We start from the raw sequence: 21,482 nt of genomic DNA on the forward strand, positions 1-21,482 counted from the left end.
ACAACAGTAGAACGTACTCTACCAATTCTATTGGTCCAAAGGATTGCTAGCTATTCACTTAGAGCATTCTCATCTCATCCCCTATAATTATGTGTGGGGAGTTTGCAAATTATAAGGTGAAGTTATGAGTGATTGTGAGTGTAAATTATAGGGCGGAGAGAGAAATGTAGTGATTTTTTGTAAATTTGGGGAAACATTTGGAGAACATTGTTTGCCCATATTTATTTTTTAATATTTGTTGGATTGGTTGTGAGTAAAGGAGAGAGAAAACTGTAATGATAAAGGTATAAACAAATATTATTTAATTAAGCAGGAGAGAGACATATACGCCCTGTTCTTGAGTTTTTTTAAAGGATGAAAAAGAAAGAAAACTAAGGATAGTTAAAAAATGAGTGTTCTTGAGTTTTTTTTAGGATGGAAAGGAAAGGAGTAGGAGGAGTTAGGAGGGATTAAATTAATGTATTTTCCTAATAAGTTATCCTCCAAAAAATGGGATGATTACTAAGGATAACTATTTTTTAACATAGTTATCCTTTCCTTTCCTCTAATTTCCTTCCAACTCAAGAACACACCTAATTAAAAAAAATTTCCTTCCCTTTCTTATCATTCTCTCTCCTTTCATTTTCTTTCCTTGGTTAAAAAACTCAAGAACAAGGCGATAGTGTATTTTAGTGTAATTATAGAGATAGGGACAGAGAGTAGGATGAGAATGCTCTTACAGCCCAGGTTGGACAACTCCATATTAATCCAAAGCCAGACTTGAAGGGCCGAAGCACGGACCAAATGGTTTATATATGTTGTCTATCTCCGTTGGAGAGTGAAGGTATGTAATACGTTATTGTGGTACATAACTTTTTTAAGACAACCAATTACCTGTCGAAATGGAACTTGTTTAGCGGTTCGGTTTCTCGTCTCTCGTTCTCCTCAGTTCCAGTTTAAATATGGTCGATCAAATTGATCTGTTTGATAGAATATTTAACATATGCACACTCCTGGTCATGATTAAAGTAATCATCCATGAGGCAAGTAATCATACATACATATATATATATATATATATATATATATATATATATATATATATATTAAAAACGAGCAAGGTTGAACAAGGAGGTACGGTCCAATCTGGAAGGGTGAGATCATCTATATATATATATATATATATATATATATATATATATATATATTAAAAACGAGCAAGGTTGAACAAGGAGGTACGGTCCAATCTGGAAGGGTGAGATCATCTAAAGTTTAAGGGTGTTAAAGATAATTTAATTACTTGAAGATAACGTTTAGTTTATTTTTTTATTTTAAAGATAAATGTTTGGTTGATTTGTATTTAAGCCATTCTTTGTATTTGTGATTAACTGTCTTTCGTTTTCCTAGCAATAAGAAAAGAGTCGAGCAATTCGTTCAAACCCCGTGTTCAAGTTACCGATTGTTGCTTGATTGCCATCTTTCGATTTATCAAGCAATATGGAACTGGCACCAATGGAGTTGGTGGTTAATTGACAAATCAAAGGTAAACCATTAAACACCTAAGTGGCTCGGTAAAGAAGGGGATGTCTTAAGTTCAAGTTTTAGAAATAATAATGACTAGAAAAGGAAATTCGCTGTAAAAAAAAGGCTATATGAAATTGACTTTAGGGACTTTATTTCTTAGCAAAATTGGTATTATTTGAAATCAAATGGTGGTGTAGAATTAAAAGTTAAGTGTCCCTTTAAAAATTAATCACTGATCAAACCATTTGACTAGGTAATACGACTTGTACCTTAAACGGTTTTTTAAAAATTTGGGTTCGGAATATATAATCGCCCGGCTCCCTGCCTGATGACCGTCGTTTGAGTCAATCAAAAACCTAGTTAAACTATATAGATAGGATAAGTAAGGTATCGTATCCACCAGGAGTATGTGGTCAATGTATTCGTGTAACAGATTTCTAATTATGAAGTGACTGGTTTTTAGTGCTGATCACACAAGCAGTTAAGTTGAATTTAGAGAATTAAGCAAACAAACAAGTAAACGAGTTTCAATCATTTAACAAAGCAAATCACACCCGGGACTTCAAGTAGGTAACTTACAGTAATCTCATGCAACCTAATAGATTAATCATTAACGGTTAACTACAGACTGATCAAACGGTCCATGCCAGTGTGACTCAGTTAAGGGCAATTATATGCTTTGTCATATTCAACCTAATCAAACAACCCTATGATCAATTATTATAGCAACTGGTAACTAATCGTTCAGATCAACGTAAACCTAAACCGATTGAACACACAGAAATACTAAACATCAATAATCATAGATTAACCATAAACAGTTATACATAAATGTTCTTAGTCACATGAGGAAACTGAAATTGTTACAAACTTTACATCCCAGGTATGATTCGGAGAAGACTAGCCGAGCATCGTCATCGATAGATCTTCAATTATGATGAGGAAGACCATTAGGATTTATCAAGAGATGACTGGTAGCCCTGTAATTCACCCAAAATCGCCTAATAGCTGCTGCTGGTCGTCAATACTGATTAGGGTTCGGAAAATAGAAGATATAGGTCAAAATCCGTTTTTTCACGTTTTTTTAAGACCATCACGTATCGTGATGGCCATAGACCCTACCCGTCGCGTACCACGACGTAAGAAAACCTTATATTTAGATTCCTCTCGTTGAGAAACCCAAAATTCATATATTATGGCTCCCGTAACTCATTTTCTAGCTCAGGATATGCTCGTTTTACTTTAATGTTGCATTTTGTCAACCCATCTTGTTCAGTTTTAGCATTGGCTTATGATTTGTAACATCCCTATTTTCTTAGTTCTAAATAATATGTGGTATATTATGCCATTGAAAATAAGTAACTAAAATGAAAGGCCATTTTTATAATCTAAATAAAGTAGAGGGAGTGGTATGAAAACATGGCTTATTTTACGATAGTTAAATGGTAAAATCAAAGATAAAAAGAGAAGAGATTGTGTTATGTGCTCAGGGCGACAAGAGGAGAAAGGGTATGCGAAAACTTGGTTTCAAATTCAAGAGAATTTCGAGTGGATTATCTTCCTATGTGTTCTTAATCTTGTTCCTCTTCAGTTTGCTTCTCATGGTTAGTATGATCTTCCCTTTTATGTTGTACCTCCAGCGATGCCTATGGGTTTCGATGAGTTAGGTCATAATTAACCAAATTATGACATGTGTTAGCTTAGATACTATGTAGATGATGCTTGCATGAGTTTGTATGTTGTTAATTTGAGATTTAATCCAAGTTCTTAGTGACAAGTAAATTTATGGCTCATGAGTAAGACTTGGGGATTTCTTTGTTTTGGTGTTTCGACACTTGAATGGTCTAAACGAGTAGAAATTAGGTGTGCATGAAGAAAATTAGGGAAGTTTTTGGAAAGGTGAAATTTCATGTTTAAAATAGGAGGTAAGAGTAAAATAGACAATTTATGGGTGAATATTAAATTATGAAGATGCCATGGATAATTATCATTATATTAAATGTTGACATGAAAGATAGTCTAAAACGAATCTAAATGAGTTTTGTTGCCAATAGTGATATATTCCATAGTTGACTAATTGTATAGTCAAAACTTAAAAGTGCATGCGGTATATAAAACTTGACTGATGGTTTGATGTGTTTAATAAGTGGTGGTCCATAATGTGGTTTGGAACTTAGAAATTTGAGGACTAATAATCTAAACGGTGACGTTTAGGTAGCCGGACCATCAAGAACGAGGATCGTCAAGCGAGTCCATCACCTTCTTCTAAAGGTACACACCTCTTCAAAAGTGATTCTAGTTTGTGTGTATAATTATGAAAAACTTGCAGGTACTATCATCTACTGCATCAACTTAGTTTTTATCTAAGTTTCCTAAATATGAGAATGTTGTATGTAAGTAATGAATTGAATTAATCATGTATTTGGTTCATTGAGTTTGAAGTTGATGTGTTAAATATGACCCTACAGTAGTTTTAAAACGGGTTGAAATCATATGTACTTATATGGGAATACTTTAATAATCATATAGATGTAAACGGATCTTGAAAGGGGCAAACTTGTTGAATTCGAGTGCATTACAGGTGGTGATGTAGGCTGCTCTGAGGCTGCGTAGCTTACGTCACATGGGGTTTTAATACAGAATATTCCAGCGTAGGCTGGTGGGTGATTACGCCATGCGACGTAAGCTACGCCAAGGTCGGCATAGCTTATGCTGACTCATATTTCTACATTTTTTTTAGTCTATTATGCGTGTATATACTTATCTTACTAACGTGTATGATGGATTTTGGGTGCTAGGTAAAGCTCAGTAACTCAGTAAGGAAGATTATCGAATATGGTCAAGGGCTCGGTTCAAGGAAATTAAAATATGGATCTAATATTTTGAAAACTTAGTGACATACTAATGATGTTGATTTTTAGTTCGAAGTTTAACTTTTGAATCCATGTTATGTTTTAACTGTGTCACATATTATAAACTTTGGTTAAGTTGTTCGTTTCAATACATTTTGTAAACCAGAAATACGATTTCAACTATTGGGACCAAACTTCCGCATATTTTATGAAAATGTATCGTTATTAAATTTAGGGTGTTTCATGATTTCTCATCCTTACTCTTCCCGAATCTTTGTAACACTTCCCAAGACATCAAATCATGCTTCGGTCTTTCTGAGATATCATTCCATGCTCGTACATGTCTCGTATTTAGCATCTTTAACGATCAATTACCTGAAATACAAAAGCACGTATGAAGTACCAAAGTTCTAACAATATACTCAATAAAACTACATAATTAATACACTAATATATATACAAAATACCCGACCATCACATCCCCACACTTATTTTTTGCTTGCCCTCAAGCAAAACTCTAAAGTAAATATTAACCTCCATCATAGGTATGTGAATTATCGCCATTAATACTAGTAAGGTTTAAGGTCATACCCAGTTTCCCAGACTGACACTTTCTAGATTGACATTCCACAAATACGGTTAAGGCTATAATAAAAACAATAGAGCCGTCCAGACGAGTGTACTTTGTTTCCGGTTAAAGCATACATGTTCATACCCCTCACACCATCAACACTCCTCTCGGTTTAATATCTGGACTAGCAAAAGATGTGCCAGTGTATGTCTCTGCCCTCAAATACCAAATATGAGTCACAACTTAATAAGCTTGCAGGCCAGTCTTATCTCCACCCATTACCCACCGGTTGCATAAAGACTCGGACTAAGGTTTTGTTAGGGCTTAGGTTGGGTGCGGAATAGGCATATATAGTGACTAAGGTGGATGTAACCCAGTTTACAAATACACAAACAACTAATCAAAAATAAACAGAGTGCTAATTACATAACTGAATAACAACTGACTTTCTTTTTGGCTTTTTTTATTTTTGTTTTTTGTTTGTTTTTTTTTACCAACCGATAGACAATACACTGAAGCAAATAATTATACAACTCTGACAAACACATATTTACAACTCAACCGAGACATACATACATTGTGTACTATGCTTAACAACTGACTATATACAACTCGATAACGAACTGGATTTCATCACACAAGGTTAAAATAAAGTGAAGGCCAAGGCTAAAATGGTGTGTAATGTCTGGTTTAGCAAATAAACAGGAATTAGGTCCAAACGGGCTCCTAGGAGGATATTGTCGGGTAAGGAAATTTATTTAGTGGAGGAAAAGTGTATGTAAAGGTTTTCTAAAATCCTAATCTCCATACAGGTGGTGGTATTAAGATCTCGATAAGCATGTGACAAGCAAGTTCTAACTCTGTAAAACATACCGGTTTCCCTCAATCAATGGTGTAAGACATGTTTTATATCTATTATATAATATGTGTATTAAGTATAGGGGGCATCTCACAATATGTCTGGAATAATGGGCTGCCGATATGAAACATGTATACCCGTCCCCTTGACTCGTTATCCCCGCCTAAACGACCCCATTTTCAACTTCTCTTTTTGAAAACATTCGTGAGCAAAACTATCGAGAAGCTGAAAAACCAACCATGACCAGAAACCTATAACTTGCCATTAATGACAATAATTAACAATTAATAACTTTGGTTTCTGAACACTCTTCGAGTACTATCGGGCTAAAATTTTCAAATTTCCCTCATCCCCACACTTGAGGTTTACATTGTCCTCAATGTTAAAATATTTAAACAATTAATGAACATTTGAGGGACGGGGTTGAAATTGACTTTTTGACTGTTAAACAATTTTAAAAATTCGGGTTCAAATGTGACGGTTCTCCTAGCAAATATACAATTACACTTTTAACATTTAAACTAGTAAGACAAAATAAATTATGAAACTGAAATCACCTGATATCAATGAGATTGGAAAAGTACCAGTCGGCTCGCGAACTCTCATAAACACTTGTATACTCTCGTCTCGACCAAGTACCAAACTGACAACCGAACCTGCAAAATCTCGAGACGTGTAGAAGCAAGCTTCTCACAAGTGTAAGACATAGGTCTTTTACGAGTTATAAATATGATTTTCTGTTAATTTTATTAAAACAATTACCGAGCCAAATTAAGTCATTTCATAATAAATTTTGTTAAACAAGTTAAAAACGATAAAAGACCTAACTCACTTTCGTAGGAATCATGATTGCATTTAGCATATGCAACAAGCCCTGTAAACCTCCCGGTAGCCCGGGAGGACGAGTGGGGTCTCGTGAGGGTTTATAGTGAACTACACCCACAAAGTTCGGTTACAACATAATATACACGTACCTGGATTAACCACAGCAAAATGAACATGAAATCACCCTGGGTCGCTTAACTGAAACCTCATTTTCTCGTGGAGTGGTATCCTCACACTTAGCTTTTGCTATGATGGTACGCTTGAAATACAATTAGTAATAAATAAATAAAAAATGCAAACTAAAAATATACAAAATGTACAAATACCACACTTTTGAAAATTTTATGACATTCAAGGTGGGCGTCTAGCCTGCCCCCGTGCAGCCTTCTCGTTACATGCACGCTCCTCAAGAGATTTCTCCCAACCTTTTGGAACGACATGATCCTGCCATTTTTCATTTACGTCTGGCGGTTTCTTTACATCTTTCTTTTTCGTCTTCTTTCCCTTTCTTGTAGTTGCTTCCTCACCATCTATAACTCCATGCAACATCTCATTCCATCCTTTCTCCTTCATGCTACTCCTTAGCTCATTCCTGTCAGTCACAAAACATTTCTCTTTTGTGTGATCCTTTCTCAAGGATTCACACTTGTCAACAACATGGTTAGTAGCATTTTCAAACAATGGTAACCGTTTATCACGATCCCCACACTTAATCTCCAATATCCCCTTAGCACAATCAATTACCGCATGTGCTGTGGAAAGGAATGGCCTACCCAATATGACTTGCGGTTGTGTATTATTCACACGTTTGGCATAGTCAAGTACAAGAAAGTCAACTGGGTAGAAAAATTCCTCCACCTGAACCATTACATTAGTCACCATGCCCCGGGGAAGTGTATGAGTTTGGTCCGCCAACACCACGGTGGTGTTTACCCTTTCTAATGGGCCAACTACCAGGCATGATACTAACACATGCTCCAAGATCTAGAAGTGCCCGATCAGTTTTAAATTTCCCAATTTGAATTGATAAAAGTGGCACTCCCGGGTCTTGGAGTTTACTTGAGGTGGTATTATTCTCCACATCCTCATCTCTCATGTTGGTCAACTTTTCATTAAAACATTTATCACAAGAACAATTTTCACAAAAAGATGTTTCATTTGCTTTTAATTTTGAGCTATTTTGGAAAATCGTTTCATTTTGACCTACACAATCACTCTCATCACTAACATCTTCCACCACCCCTGCAACAAACTGTGGTGGTGAATTAACTTCAACACTAGAAATTTCAAAATTAGGTAAAAGACTTACCGCATTGATGTGCACATTGTTTCCCTTCTTGGAGCTTGAGCAGTAATGGTTCGGGTTGACTGTGGTGTCGCTCGGGAGTTGGCTCGTGTTCTTATGTAACTTTGCCACATCTGAAGCGAGCTGACCGATCTGCTTCATCATTGCCTCTGACGACTTATCCCGTAACTTGAACTGTTGCTTCGTCTCGGTTTTATGATCATTCATGACTTTCAACAACGCATCCAACTTTGAATGCACCGACTCATCCGAATTCCCCGAAGACCCTTTCTGCTGATAACCGCCCTGGCGGTAATTACCCTGCGACCTGTTCTGGCTCGTTCCCTGAAAGTTCGGGTTCAACTGCGAAGATGCGTTCCCGTAGCGAAAGTTCGGGTGATTCCTCAAGCCCGGGTGATCGTTCATGTACCGACAAGCAATCATTCGTATCTATCACATATATCATACATGGCATACACTTACCATTTAAGGTAAGTGTATTAACTATCACATCGAGTATGCACATAGCCCCGAAAACATAACAATGAAAGGGGCCTAGAACCTCACCTGGATCCTGTTTCTTTCTCCATTTATCGTAATTCCATTCTTTAATTGTGCCCTGCTAACTGTATATAGGGTACACGTATTAATATTGGTTATGTGTCTGGAGCAATCTATGGTCATTGTATTACATGATACTTAGATTATTATATATAAATCCTAGTGTATACGGCTTTTAATTATTTAATATTCCTTTTTCTTTTTTTAATATTTTATTATTAATATAGGACTTTTAGATTATCTTAATATTATCTTTCCATTTCAAAACCCTAATCGTGCTTTAGCCTTTCTTTCCTTTTTCTTGAACTCGGGTCTCATTGTAACGAGCTAGGATGGTCTTCAGGTTTGACCAAGAAGTTTGAGCTAGGCCCAAGTGATTGAGTGTAAGGAGTAATGGGATTTGCGTTTATATTCGGGCCTTGTTAGAAATTGGGCCGGGTATTATATATATATTAAAAACTAACATTTTTATACACTCACAAAACCACTATTCATGGAAACTTTCATTTACAGCCACACACTTCCACAGCCTTTTATCTCATCAACTCCATTTTCTTCTCACAAATAACTTTCAACTCTGCCACACCACAATTTTTGCAAAAACCCTAATTGACTTTGGCCCCATCCAACCGAAAGAACTTAAAACGGCTCTACCAATTTCAGATCGAGTAGGTGTTGACAACAAAGCAATTGGAATGATCATGGCGATGAAGATGAAAGAAACGAAAGCCATTTATTTCAGAAAGAGGAGCAGTGACCTAGGCTTCACCTCATACCGCCACTACAGCTTCTTGAGTTGTATTTTCTGCACCAGCAAGTGCAGGTAAAACTTTGATTGCACAGCTGTTGCTCCGGCTCCTCTTAAAGACTTTGTAATTCACTAATTTAACTATTTTCAGTACCTTAACACGTGCTATTTTGTTTTCCTTTTAGTTTCTCTACTCATATATTGTCTGTGTGTGGTGATTATGTTAGATAATTGTTGTAAGACAAAAAAATAATAATTAATGTGTTGATTGGTTCGGGCTTATTCGGGTGGGGTTCAGTTTGGGTCGGATGGTTTCTTTTTGGTTTCGTTAATCAAGTTCCCCCCCCCCCCCCCCCCCCTCTTTTCTTTTAAATCGTTGTCGTTCTTAACTGTAATCGAACTTCACACTAGATTTTTGTTTATAACGGACTTACTAACTTTCACCTCTGGGTTAGTTGACCTGTTTGTTTCAGGTTTATACATCCAAGACTAAAACAAATTCAAATATATACTTGAATTCGGCATAAACAACTCTGTTAGTAACTATATCTTTAGCCAAATGAGAAAATTGCTTATAATTTGCTCGTTTAACTTTGAACTAATTTGGATGAGTTTATCTGTTTGTTACCTAAATTATGTCTTGGTCTCTACAGTATTAGATCATGTGATAGCAACATTTTTTTGCTTTGCCAATAAAGTTAGTAATAACTTCAAATGTTGCGTGCCATTTTTGGACTATAATAACCATTATTTGTAGGCGTGTCATTTATATGTATTAAATAGTTTAAGGCGAAGGGTCTTACGGTCAATGCGTCACTTTGTGAATATGCGCATTGCCAGTAAACATAAATTACTTTGTGAGTATGCACATTGGTAGTAAATGTATATTACATTTATAATTAAGGTGAACATTCTTAAAGTAAAAGATAGTATTCAAACCACTAATTGTCTATGTTTTAAAATCTTCAAATTTTAGGAAACCAGCAGGAATCTCAATTATGATGGCCCACATTTACTGTGCAGGGTAGTTCCCTTGGTATGGTTCCCAACTTAAAAATACTTATTTTAAATTAAAATCGTTTGTAATTGTGAATACACCTATTGTACTTCCATTTTATTAAAGTTCTTGTGCCAATCAAATTGGGCTTATATCTTCGACAAACACATATTAGATGGCAGACCACACAGTTGACTAATATTATGTTATAGAACTGTAATGACCAAAAGTATATTATGTACCCTTAATTCATTTTAGTAGCTTAATCAGGATGGCTGGTCACTCGCAGGTTTTAATTCTATAGTCGTTACACCAACAGTTAAAGATATCGGGTCAAATGTGACAAGTCAACTTTGGGTCAACTTAATCGAACCTGATGACTTGAAGACGTGAACACGCAAGCAATGCAATTTAGTTATATTTCATTGATTCCTATTTCTTAGAATTTGAGTTCTCATTTCAGTCGATGTAATTCCCATAATTGAGTCAATGAGATCATAGTGAAATTACTTTTACATTGAGTTAAGGTTTTAACATTGGTTGTTTTCTCACGAGTTTATGCCTCCGCCGCATCGCGCGGGTGAAAAAACTTATTAATAAATAAGAATACAAGGCCCAACCTCCTCATTCTAAATCATCTGCTCGTCCCTGTTGATGATTTAGGGCTTAATCGATTACAATGTAATCGATCCAAGTACTCTTGAAATCTAACACCCGTGTAATCGGGTTTCACTGTATGCGACTCCCAATGAAATCGCTAACCTTGTAGTGAGTGTTACCTATAATCGGGTTTTACAACCGTGTCCAATTGTAATCGAATTAGCTTGTATGCGAGTTTGCTTATTTGTAACCGATGTATTGTAATCGAATTGGATTGTATGCGAGTTTAGGAGGTTAGCCAGTGTATGTGACTTGTGATCCCAGATTGTGTGCGAACTCGGGTGTAATTGAATTGGTATTGGCTCTATGGTGAACAATCGGCTAAGGAGTGTGATCGAGTCTCCCTTTTAATTGGTTACACCATGTAATCGAATTACAATGTGAGCGAGTTTTGGAATCATTGTAAGCGATCTGAGATGTGTTCGAGTGTCGTGTAAGCGACTTGGGTTTGCAGCAAGGTCTGATTGTAATCGATGGTGATTGTAAGCGAACATAATGTTTGGGTCTGGTGGGTTTGTGGACAATCCACGGGTTACAGGTTGGGTTTTACCCACCACCCGTTTATTATTATTATTATTATTATTATTATTATTATTATTATTATTATTATTATTATTATTATTATTTAACATATAGCCCTTTAATATGATACCATCTTACCCCTTAAGCGCTCTCGTGACCATTTCCGGGTAAGACTTGACTCGGGAAATCATAAAGTTTGGATCTTTAAGCTTAAATGTTCAAGACTAGATCTAGGGTTCATTTTAAACGAGCCGTTCATCTTTCGGTTTCGTTTCATTCATTTTAAACGTCAAGTTTTCAACTTTAATGTTCGTTTATACCCGATCTACTCTCGTTTTACGTTTCAAGGCCAAACGCTCATTAAAACATAAATTTTAAGTTCAAGAACATACCTTTAAGAGTTCGTTTGGTCTCGGTTAGCTTGATTATAAATCTTGAATCTTGTATCTATCTGTATATTGAAGATCTATCTATATTTGGCTTGGTTTTGGTCTCGGATCTTCTTCTTTCTCTTGGCCGTTTATATATAGTAAGGAAGGTGTGTGTGTGTTCTTGAGTGTGTAGAGATTAGGAACGGATGGAAATGAGAGTTAAGGTTTTAGGATGATTTAAGGAAGTATTTATACCCTTTAAAGCCCATGAACCTAAGGCCATTACCCATTAACCCACCTTAATTATTTCAAATCCATGATATTTTCTTTCTTCAATACTAATTAATTATTTTACACACGACAACTTAACGAAATCTTTCTCTATTTAATATTATAATTTTTCTATTACTCCGAATAATTTTTAAACTATAAATAAATAATATATTTAAGTATTATTCTTTGAAAATTCGGGATGTTATAGTAACCTTAGCTATAAATAATACACATATTCACTTTTACGTACATTCATCCATCCTACAAATTTACCATTTTGAAGTTTTAAGAAAAGAAAATGGCTAAAACTTTGAACTTAGTTATGGCTCTCATTTTTGTCTTTAATATCTTAATCTTAAATTATTATATTGGCAATACCGTATTTGTTTAAGCGGGGCCGATCCAAGACCAAGACTACTAAAAAAAGGTTACAATCTAAACCGAAGACAGCCAGCTATTATGTTATATATCAAACAATTGTGAGTGGCCATGGTTATTTAAATGAGAGACGATCTTTTGAAGTTGTCAGTGGGGCATGACAACATATAAACATTAATAGCTAGCCGCAGTAACCGATCGATATGGGTTATGAGTCTGGTTGAAACCAAGATTTCATGTGTCAGCAAATAAAGTACAGTGGATGAACTGCAAGCTCATTTCCTGGCCGGGTTACATGGTAGCTAGCCAGTTAATAATCTGGTGGTACGTACGAAGTAAATGCAGCCTCCAATGATTTGGTGGACATCAAATCGATGGCGGTTGGTTCGGACCCTCCAACAATATAACCATTAAACCACCCAGGCCCGGCCAGCATTAATTATTAATCGCCAACACTTACCCTAGCTACTTTGTGAAAACAAGTAAAACAACGGTCTTTGATGAAAACAAGCAAAAATTTTACAATACAGGTAGACTATATATTTTATACAAATAGTCAAATGTATGCATAATTATATAAACTATGATATATGTAGTACTTATTTTGGTAATTTCGTTGACGATTTGCATAATGTTGTGAATATCACCTGCTGACTTGATCCTTGGAAATTGAGATTAAATTAAACGGTGTAGGGATCCTTCTTTAAGCAAAGGCAGTGATCACCTTCTTTAACACATTACTATGCCAAGATAGTAATGTCTTTAAAGTCCTCAGACATTTACTATGCCAACATAGTGAATCTACTCGAGCACTATATATCAAGATAGTGTGTCCTTACAACGTACATTTACAACCAATGGCGGAGCCACACTATCACCATCGGGTTCGGCCGAACCCGGTCCTTTTTCGGTTTTATATATAACTTATAGTGTTGAATTAACGAGCGAACTCATTATTTTTCGGCAAGCGAGCCCATTATCGTTTTAGAAAAGTATATTCGAACCCATTGATTATAAAACATTTCGCTAATAAACAAATAAAAAATCAGCCATCGACTCAGCAACCGATAAACTCCACTCAGCAACTGATCAACTTTTTTCTTCACCGTTCGCCTCAAGGTTTCAACCATCGCGAACAACCAATACATGTTGGTCTATCGTTAGAGAAATGTTTTTCTTTCAATGAAGCATGTGAAGTCGGATTTGTATCATTTAGGGTGACGATTATATAAATGATACTTGTATTTGTTGTATTGAGAATGTGTTATTTTTCAAAATCGCAACTTGAAGATATTTTTCAAAACATGAAAACACGTAAAGAAAAATTATAATATGCAATATCTTTATATTTAATGATTTTATATTTTATTGAATGTTAACGACATATTTTTGTTATTATAGTGATATTGCATTTATTTATCTAACCGAATGATCAACCCAACCCGACCCATTTGGGCGCGAAAACTTTGACGCTGGAAAAAAAATCAAGCATCGAAAAATCTGAACCCATAGAAAAAAATTTCTGGCTCCGTCACTGTTTACAACACTACGTTAAGATAGTGTTCCCAACCCTCAATACATTTCAATATCAAGATAGTGTTTCCCTCTGATAAAATCATCAACACATTACACAATGATGAACTATCTTCTAACCAGTCAGTCAATCACTATAACAAGCTTTATTAATGCCCACTCTATAATACAAGAATGATGAATGATGTTTTATCTCTTGCTCTTCTTTGATCTTATCTTGTTCAGTTTGATGTTTGAATGATGTTAGAATCAAGAGAGATATCTAATTTAAGTATATGTATTAATTAGAGCAAAAGGGGTGAGATTAAACTTTACATAAGACATCTACTTATAGCCTAAAACACAAGCCCAACGTTCGTGCATCTGGTGGCCCGATGGTCGATGCAAACGGTCAATCCCATCGACCGTGGACAACTAGATCACACATTCTTGTGATGATTTGCAGTTTGAAAGTTGTGAGTTATCTTTATCCACTTTGTATAAAGATGTTTTTCATCATTTTTAACGTCTCAATTCATAGGTTTTGATCTTGCAACACTATTCAAGTATTTCACCAAATTAATTAGGTCATATCTTTTATTCATAAACACTATACATGCCTTCTATGTTTTCAACTTAACTAACTTTTTTTTAATCAAAGTAGAGTTTTATAGGAAAATTTAGATTAAAGACATTCCTTAAATGGTATTATACTTCTAAGAGTTATTTGAACTTCAAATGAAATTAAATTTTTTTGTTAAATGGTTTTTATAAAAACCTTTTAAGTTTATAAAATCTCTAAAATCTCTTATTTTATAAACCTTTGTTGTGTTAGTTTTATGTTATGTATTTTAACCTCTCGTGATTCATAATAACATGGTTTATGTTGTAGCATCTTGATCCATCTTTTGTTATCCTTGATCCATATCTTTTGGTGTATTAATCATACTTGTAATGTGACTTAAGATGATTAATCGTTTAGGAACACGTATGTGGCATATAAGCATAATTTATTAAAAACTAGTAATAATTCAAGTCACATATGGGCAAAGAGTCATTACGAAAACTGATATATATAATTACTTAAATTTTAAACCATTGTTTCTCAACGTACATAACACACACATTATCTCAATTTTAAACCATTACTTAATAAACTCTTTACTTCTGAATTTCTAACTATAGCCCTTAATAAACCATCTGCTATGCAACTTTGTTTTCCTAGGTGGCTTACCAGGTATTATATATAGGTAAACCGCATACAAAGATAAGGATTACAAGACCACCTCGTGAGCACATCTTCATTTTTTAAGGTGATATACCTTGTATTAATGGGTATACCACATACAAAATAAGTGATTTAAATTACGAGACCACTAATTCAATAAATGTTATTAGCACTAAACTAACACCGACAACGAAAACGAACCAACATGTTGCCTGGGTGGGTATGAAAACGATAACTAAAATGAACAAACATTTTGTTTGGTATTTAGTAAGAATCTACGCGCATACATGGGAATCGTTGCCAACAAAAGTCCGTCGGAAAATTAACGAGACAAAATCTAAAACCAATTCTATAAAGTTAACTATTTACGAAAGACACGTAAGTTTCCGACGAATTAGCCGTTGATAACCAATACCAAACAAATGATCAGGAACCAAACCTAAAAAAGTCTGGCAGAAGACAATAATTGGTCTCTTATCACCTATGGATCACTGACGGTTGGTAGACCGTCATAGATCACTAACGAACATTTAAATTTCAATATACTTTAACAGTATCTCTCGATGCTCGTCAGTGAACTACAAACGAATGTTTATTGTCAGTATAGGTTTGCTATAGATACAAAAGAGACTCGCTATAGATTTGCTTTAACCGTCGTAAAAATTAGTGGCAGATGGTCTTTTTGTAGTGGCAAATGTACAATGGTAATAGTAATAGTTTCTGAATAAAATTAAATTCTTGCCTAGAAACATAAGTAGCCGCCCAAGCCGGTGTATTGATCGACTCCCTTTCAACTTGCTTGTTTTTGTTTGACTCTACACGTCATGTACGATTTAGCTTTTAAACTAAAACAAACAAACCTACTATATTGCCATGTGCTATTTTTAGCTATAAACCTACTCCACATATTCACGTTAAATTAGTACAAAATTAAAACACTTTAAAATACATACTTTTATTATATTAGTAGGTTAGTTACCCGTGTAGCACACGGGTTAAAATAAGTAATTTTTTTAAATAATAACATAATCTGAAATAAAAAAAAATGTATCACATATATAAAGATATATTATACAGTAAAAAAATTACTAATTACGCAATTTGAAAATAAAATGTTAGAAAATTCATAAATCATAAATTATTTCTTTGTTATTTTTTATATCAAAACTTAGTTGTAAATGTCAACTTTTTTAAACCAATTCGTGAACCAAAACTCATTTCTAATCTTTAACTGTTTTGACGTGAACAATGTTTGATACTTTAATCGGTTAAAGAAACCCACCCGTTTCATATTTGTTACTTATAAAAATCTAATATTTATGATGGTATTAATTCTTTTAAATTAGGATGGAATTATTAAAAATTGAAATAATAAAAAGAGAAATATAGTTAATATGAGAGATATGAGAGAAAAATTTGTAAGGATCAACATAGTTAATATGAGAGCGATGGGGGAAAACTATTTGACTAAAACCGCATATTTCAACAAAACATAGGGACGAAAACCGCAGTTCACTCAATGATAATATATTGAAAAGAAACAAAAAGAATAAAATATAAAACTATAAATAAGAAAAAGAAATATATATTTAACATGAGAGAAATGAGAAAATTTTGTAACGATCACTCATGTATAATGGCATATGGCATTAAGACCCGTGTAAAACACGGGTTAGAATAAATAAATTTGTTTAGATAATAACACAATGTAAATATGTTCAAAAGATATAAAGATATAATATATGTTAGAATAAATTACATATTACATAATATGAAAATAAAAAAGTTGTTGAAAATTCACAAATCTTTAAATATTTTTTGTATACAATATTTGTAATTTTAACCTACATATCAAAATTAGTAGTTTCGTTTTGTTTTTTTTATTTCAACTTTAGATAATGAAACACATAACCTACCATGTGTTAAAATATGTTGTCTAAAAAGCAAATTAAAACCATCTATAGGATTGACTTTAACTTTTATTAATCTTAATTGCAAAATAAACATAAAGTTAAAATTTCTTAATTTGAATTAATTATTTTATCTAAATCAACTTGAAAGTTTGTTACTTATAAAAGCTTATATAAAACTATATAATATATCTATGTTTTTATTAAAATTTTAAATTAAAAAATAATTATTAAAAAGAAAAAATAATTGATTAAGAAGGAGGAAAGTCACTCCTACTTAGCTATGTATTTTGTATGAATATCAGAGTAGTGGCACAGCTTAACGAAGACCCCCCCTACCCTTTTTTTTTCAGTGGTATAAATTTATCCGTTTTTTTCTGAAAATATTAAACACCACCCACATTTACACATTTAATTTGTCCAAGCTTCCCCACCACTTATGTCTCGAAGATTGTAAACAAAGAATGCGTATATTTATTGGGCCAAAGAAACTTTATCACATCTGTGTGTTCCATGCTTCGTATCATATATCTATGTTTTTATAACAATATGAACATTTAATATCTTAAAATAATTAAAAAGTATATAATATTGATACTACTCATAACATATATAAATGTCAAGATCTTTGATAAATAAGTTTTAAGACTTACTTAATGAAAGAACTAAATATTTAAACATAAAAAATTAGAATGATAATAAAACTATTAGAAACTTCAAATGCTTTAAGACTTAATTAATGAAAAATTATATATTAAAACATAAAAATGAAGAATAATAATAAAACTTATTGGAAACTTCAAATGTACCAAAAGAAATCAATAAAATGATATTAATATTTCTGTTTCTTAAGTTTGGACATCTTGTACTATGTTTTGAACCTCTTTGGTTTAGCACTTTAATTCTTCAATAATTTCTTCTCATTTTCTATAATATTAGACACGTTAACCCTAGTTGAATCGGATTGTTTGTATCATATATCCATGTTCGTATCATCAACCATCCTTCAACCATCCTGCTATAAAAGGACACCTTCCTACTCCATGTACCTTCGTCAACACTCCCAATTACAACTTACAAGATTTCAAGAAAATGGCTAAAACTATGTACTCCGCAATCGCTCTTCTTTTTGTCTTTAATCTCTTGATTGGCTCGACACTGGCAGGCCAAACCTTCTTAACGTTGACGTTAAGAAACCCGATGACATCAAACACCCTGAGAAATTCTTTTTTCATGACCGCGGATACCTAATTCCCTGTCTTGGACGAGGTATCAAACCCAAGTCCAAGAAAGGGTTCAACCCCTTCACCTACAATCCCATCACTGGCAGCAACAATGGTTTCCCGGGTGTCTCGGTTCCTAGTTTTGGTGGCCAGTCTGGTGGTCGTAACTACGTGCCAGGTGGTGATGATACGTTAGTTCCAAACCCCGGTGTCGAGGTTCCAGCAGGCGGCATTGGGAACACTCCGGTCCCGACCAATCCTTGAAGAAAACGAGTTTGGTGAAATGAAGGGTCATGTTAATTTGGTAATGTGGTTTGATTTGTTTTGCTTTGTTATATTGTTGTACTTTCTACAAGATGTTATTTAACGTCTTTCAGTTGAGTGATGGTGTAACCAATTAATAAACAAAGTAGTGTAAGTTGGTACGCCAGTTAATAAATGCTTAAGTTGGTTTATTTTTATATATGGTACAAGTACAACACTTTTGTTCTTTTCTTTACCATGGTGAGGACAACATGGATAAAGATTATTAATTCCTGGATGTCTATGTATATAATTCTCTCTTTGGTTTCGCTGCATGAGGCCTTCGTGACACTAAAACAAAACATATATATACATTTTCGTACTTGGACCGGTGCTCGATCAAACCAGCCCCTTTACCTGCTCACTAGTTGGACACTTGGACTGATACAAATGATTTAAGGAAAATCAAAGACAAAAAAGATAGAAGTATCTTATAGTGTTATATGACAAATCATATTAGAAGTTGTTATTGGAAGTAGCTAGTTAACATTTATTAGTTTTGTTTACACAGTAGTATAAAATGTATCGTATTCAACCTAAAGAAGTGAAAAAGAATGTGTTTGTTGTATACATTATTGGCAAAAGCAAATTTTTAAACGCCACCTCTCTATTCATATTAACTACTTTTAATACCACCAAACCTCTACATTCCAGGATTCAAATCTCACACCCATAAATCACCAGGATTTCAAGACATAAAACCTTTTTCTAATTATTCAACAACAATAACCAACTGGATTTTAGGATTTTTTTTGTCATGTTTGGCTCAGTCACTATAAGAGCATCCACAACAAACTCCATCTCCCTAGGTCCGGATCTATGTGGCGGACGGCAAACTCGAGAAAAGCCAAGTCCACCATTGTGAAGAGAAGTTTTTGTGAGAAAAGTTTACTTATGCAAACTTGAAACAAACTTTAGGTGGCACCTTCACTCTCTCTCTATATCTCACATACATATATATATATATACACAATATAACTTTAATAATTTTTTAATAGGTTTGTAGATGTTTGTTGTCGTGGAAAAAAGTAAGGTTTTTGAAAAAGGTTTGGAATCTGATGTTGTGATGATGTGTCGGTTTGTGAAGGTTTGTTGTTGTGGATGCTCTAACGCCCATTTCTAATTTTTCTTCATAACACAACTTTTGTGTATATAAAACAAAGGCGAAACATAAGCTTAACGTACAACAAACTTTTAAACTGGAATGATAAATTACTATAGTTTACGTAGTGTGTTACATTAAACAACAAAACTCTACCAATTCTATTGGTCCAAAGGATTGCTATTCACTTCCTGCCCAATTAGTTGGGCACTTCATATTGATCCAAAGCCGGACTTGAAGGGCCGAAACACGAACCAAATGGTTTATGTTGTCTATCGATCTCCATTGGAGAGTGAAGGTACGTTCTTGTGGTACATTACTGTTATAAGACAACCAATTACCGGTCGAAATGGAAATTGTTTAGCGGTTCGGTTTCTCGTCTCTCTTTCTCCTCACTTTCGGTATGCAGGGCATCTCCGAGAGCTTAACCTCGGTCAAGCCAAAACTAAAAGGCCCGTAGGCCTTAACGAAAATTTTTTATTCGGTATTAATGTACATGGATAAAACTTTTATCGACCAATTTATTATAAGCAGAATCTATTCCGAGCATTCAATTATCTCATAAACCATTGCAAATAACATTATTATTAACACCAAAAAAACATATATATGTAATATGTACAAAAAAGTTTGTGTCCCCGAAACTTATGTGCCCCGGCCGATGGTGCAACTCGCACACCCTCAAAGCCTCCTCTGTATATATGGTCGATCAAATCGATTTTGATAGAATATTTAACATATGCACACTCCTTGTCATGATTAAAGTAATCTATCCATGAGCCATTTAATTTCTTTCACCATTTAACACAAAGAGAATATTGATTGCGAATGACAAATGCTTCTATATATTTTCTTGGTATATTTATACTATAACAATGGTTTATTGTTTATACATAACTAAATTAAATGCGGGTTAATTGTTGATACGGCCTGGATAATGGTTGATATGGAAGTTTGTTATTTGATACATATATTAAAAACGAGCAAGGTTAATTAGGGAGGTAAAGTCCGATCTAGAGGGTGAGATCATCTAAAGTTTAAGGGTTAAAGTTAATTTTAATTACTTGAAGATAAAGTTTAGTTTATTTTTTTTTTAAAGACAAATGTTTGGTTTTGTATTTAAGCCATTCTTTGTATTTTTAATTAAGTGTCTTTGGTTTTCTAGCAATAAGAAAAGAGTCGAACAATTCACTCAAATCCCTCGTCTTCAAGTTACTGATTGTTGCGTGATTACCATCTTTCGATTTATCAAGCAATATGGAACTGGCACCAATGGAGTTGGTGTTTTATTGACAAAACAAAGGTAAAACCTTTAAACGCCTGAGTGGCTCGGTATAGGAGAAGGGATGTCTTGAATTCAATTTCGACAGATAACAGTGATTAGAAAAGAAAATTCGCTGTAAAAAAAGGCTATATGAAATTGACTTTATTTCTTACCAAAATCGGCATTATTTGAAATTAAATGGTGGCGAAGAATTAAAAGTTAAGTGTCCCTTTAAAAATTAATCACTGATCAAACCATTTGACTAGGTAATACGACTTGTACCTTAAACGGCTTTTTTAACTGAAAATATTTGTTTAGAAATTTAGGTAATATACAAGTAAAAATATATGTACATTTTTTGGCGCATTTAATAAAATTTTGGCATCTTCATGAATAGGATTAAATTCAAGCCTACAAACTTAAATGGCCGCCCAAACCGTTGTAAATATATATATGTTCTTTCAATTTTCTTTTTGGCATAAGGTCTGAGAGTATATCTTGATATTCAGAGCGTTAAATCAGAACTGATAAGTGA

At 34.0% G+C, this 21,482-nt stretch overlaps 1 protein-coding gene across 1 annotated transcript; it reads left to right on the forward strand.

The window, feature by feature from the left end:
* Positions 1-12,291: 12,291 nt before the first annotated feature.
* LOC143630424 (putative cell wall protein) lies at positions 12,292-18,739 on the forward strand. The gene is made up of 2 exons (XM_077099442.1): positions 12,292-12,406; positions 18,195-18,739. Exons 1-2 carry the CDS (start codon positions 12,326-12,328, stop codon positions 18,540-18,542), a joined length of 429 nt encoding a protein of 142 aa, XP_076955557.1. The 5' UTR covers positions 12,292-12,325; the 3' UTR covers positions 18,543-18,739.
* Positions 18,740-21,482: the final 2,743 nt, after the last annotated feature.

This window comes from Bidens hawaiensis, unplaced genomic scaffold (genome assembly GCF_021521415.1).
Source record: "Bidens hawaiensis isolate Kalapana, Puna unplaced genomic scaffold, B.hawaiensis_p1.1 tig00000512_1, whole genome shotgun sequence".
In the NCBI taxonomy this organism is placed as follows: Eukaryota; Viridiplantae; Streptophyta; class Magnoliopsida; order Asterales; family Asteraceae; genus Bidens; species Bidens hawaiensis.

Bases quoted from the DNA above. Each gene is read 5' to 3' on its own strand.
- LOC143630424 (XM_077099442.1), top strand. From the start codon at position 12,326: ATGGCTAAAACTTTGAACTTAGTTATGGCTCTCATTTTTGTCTTTAAT. The intron at 12,407-18,194 runs GTATTTGTTTAA...TTTTGTCTTTAA, and splicing joins ATTATTATATTGGCAATACC to TCTCTTGATTGGCTCGACAC.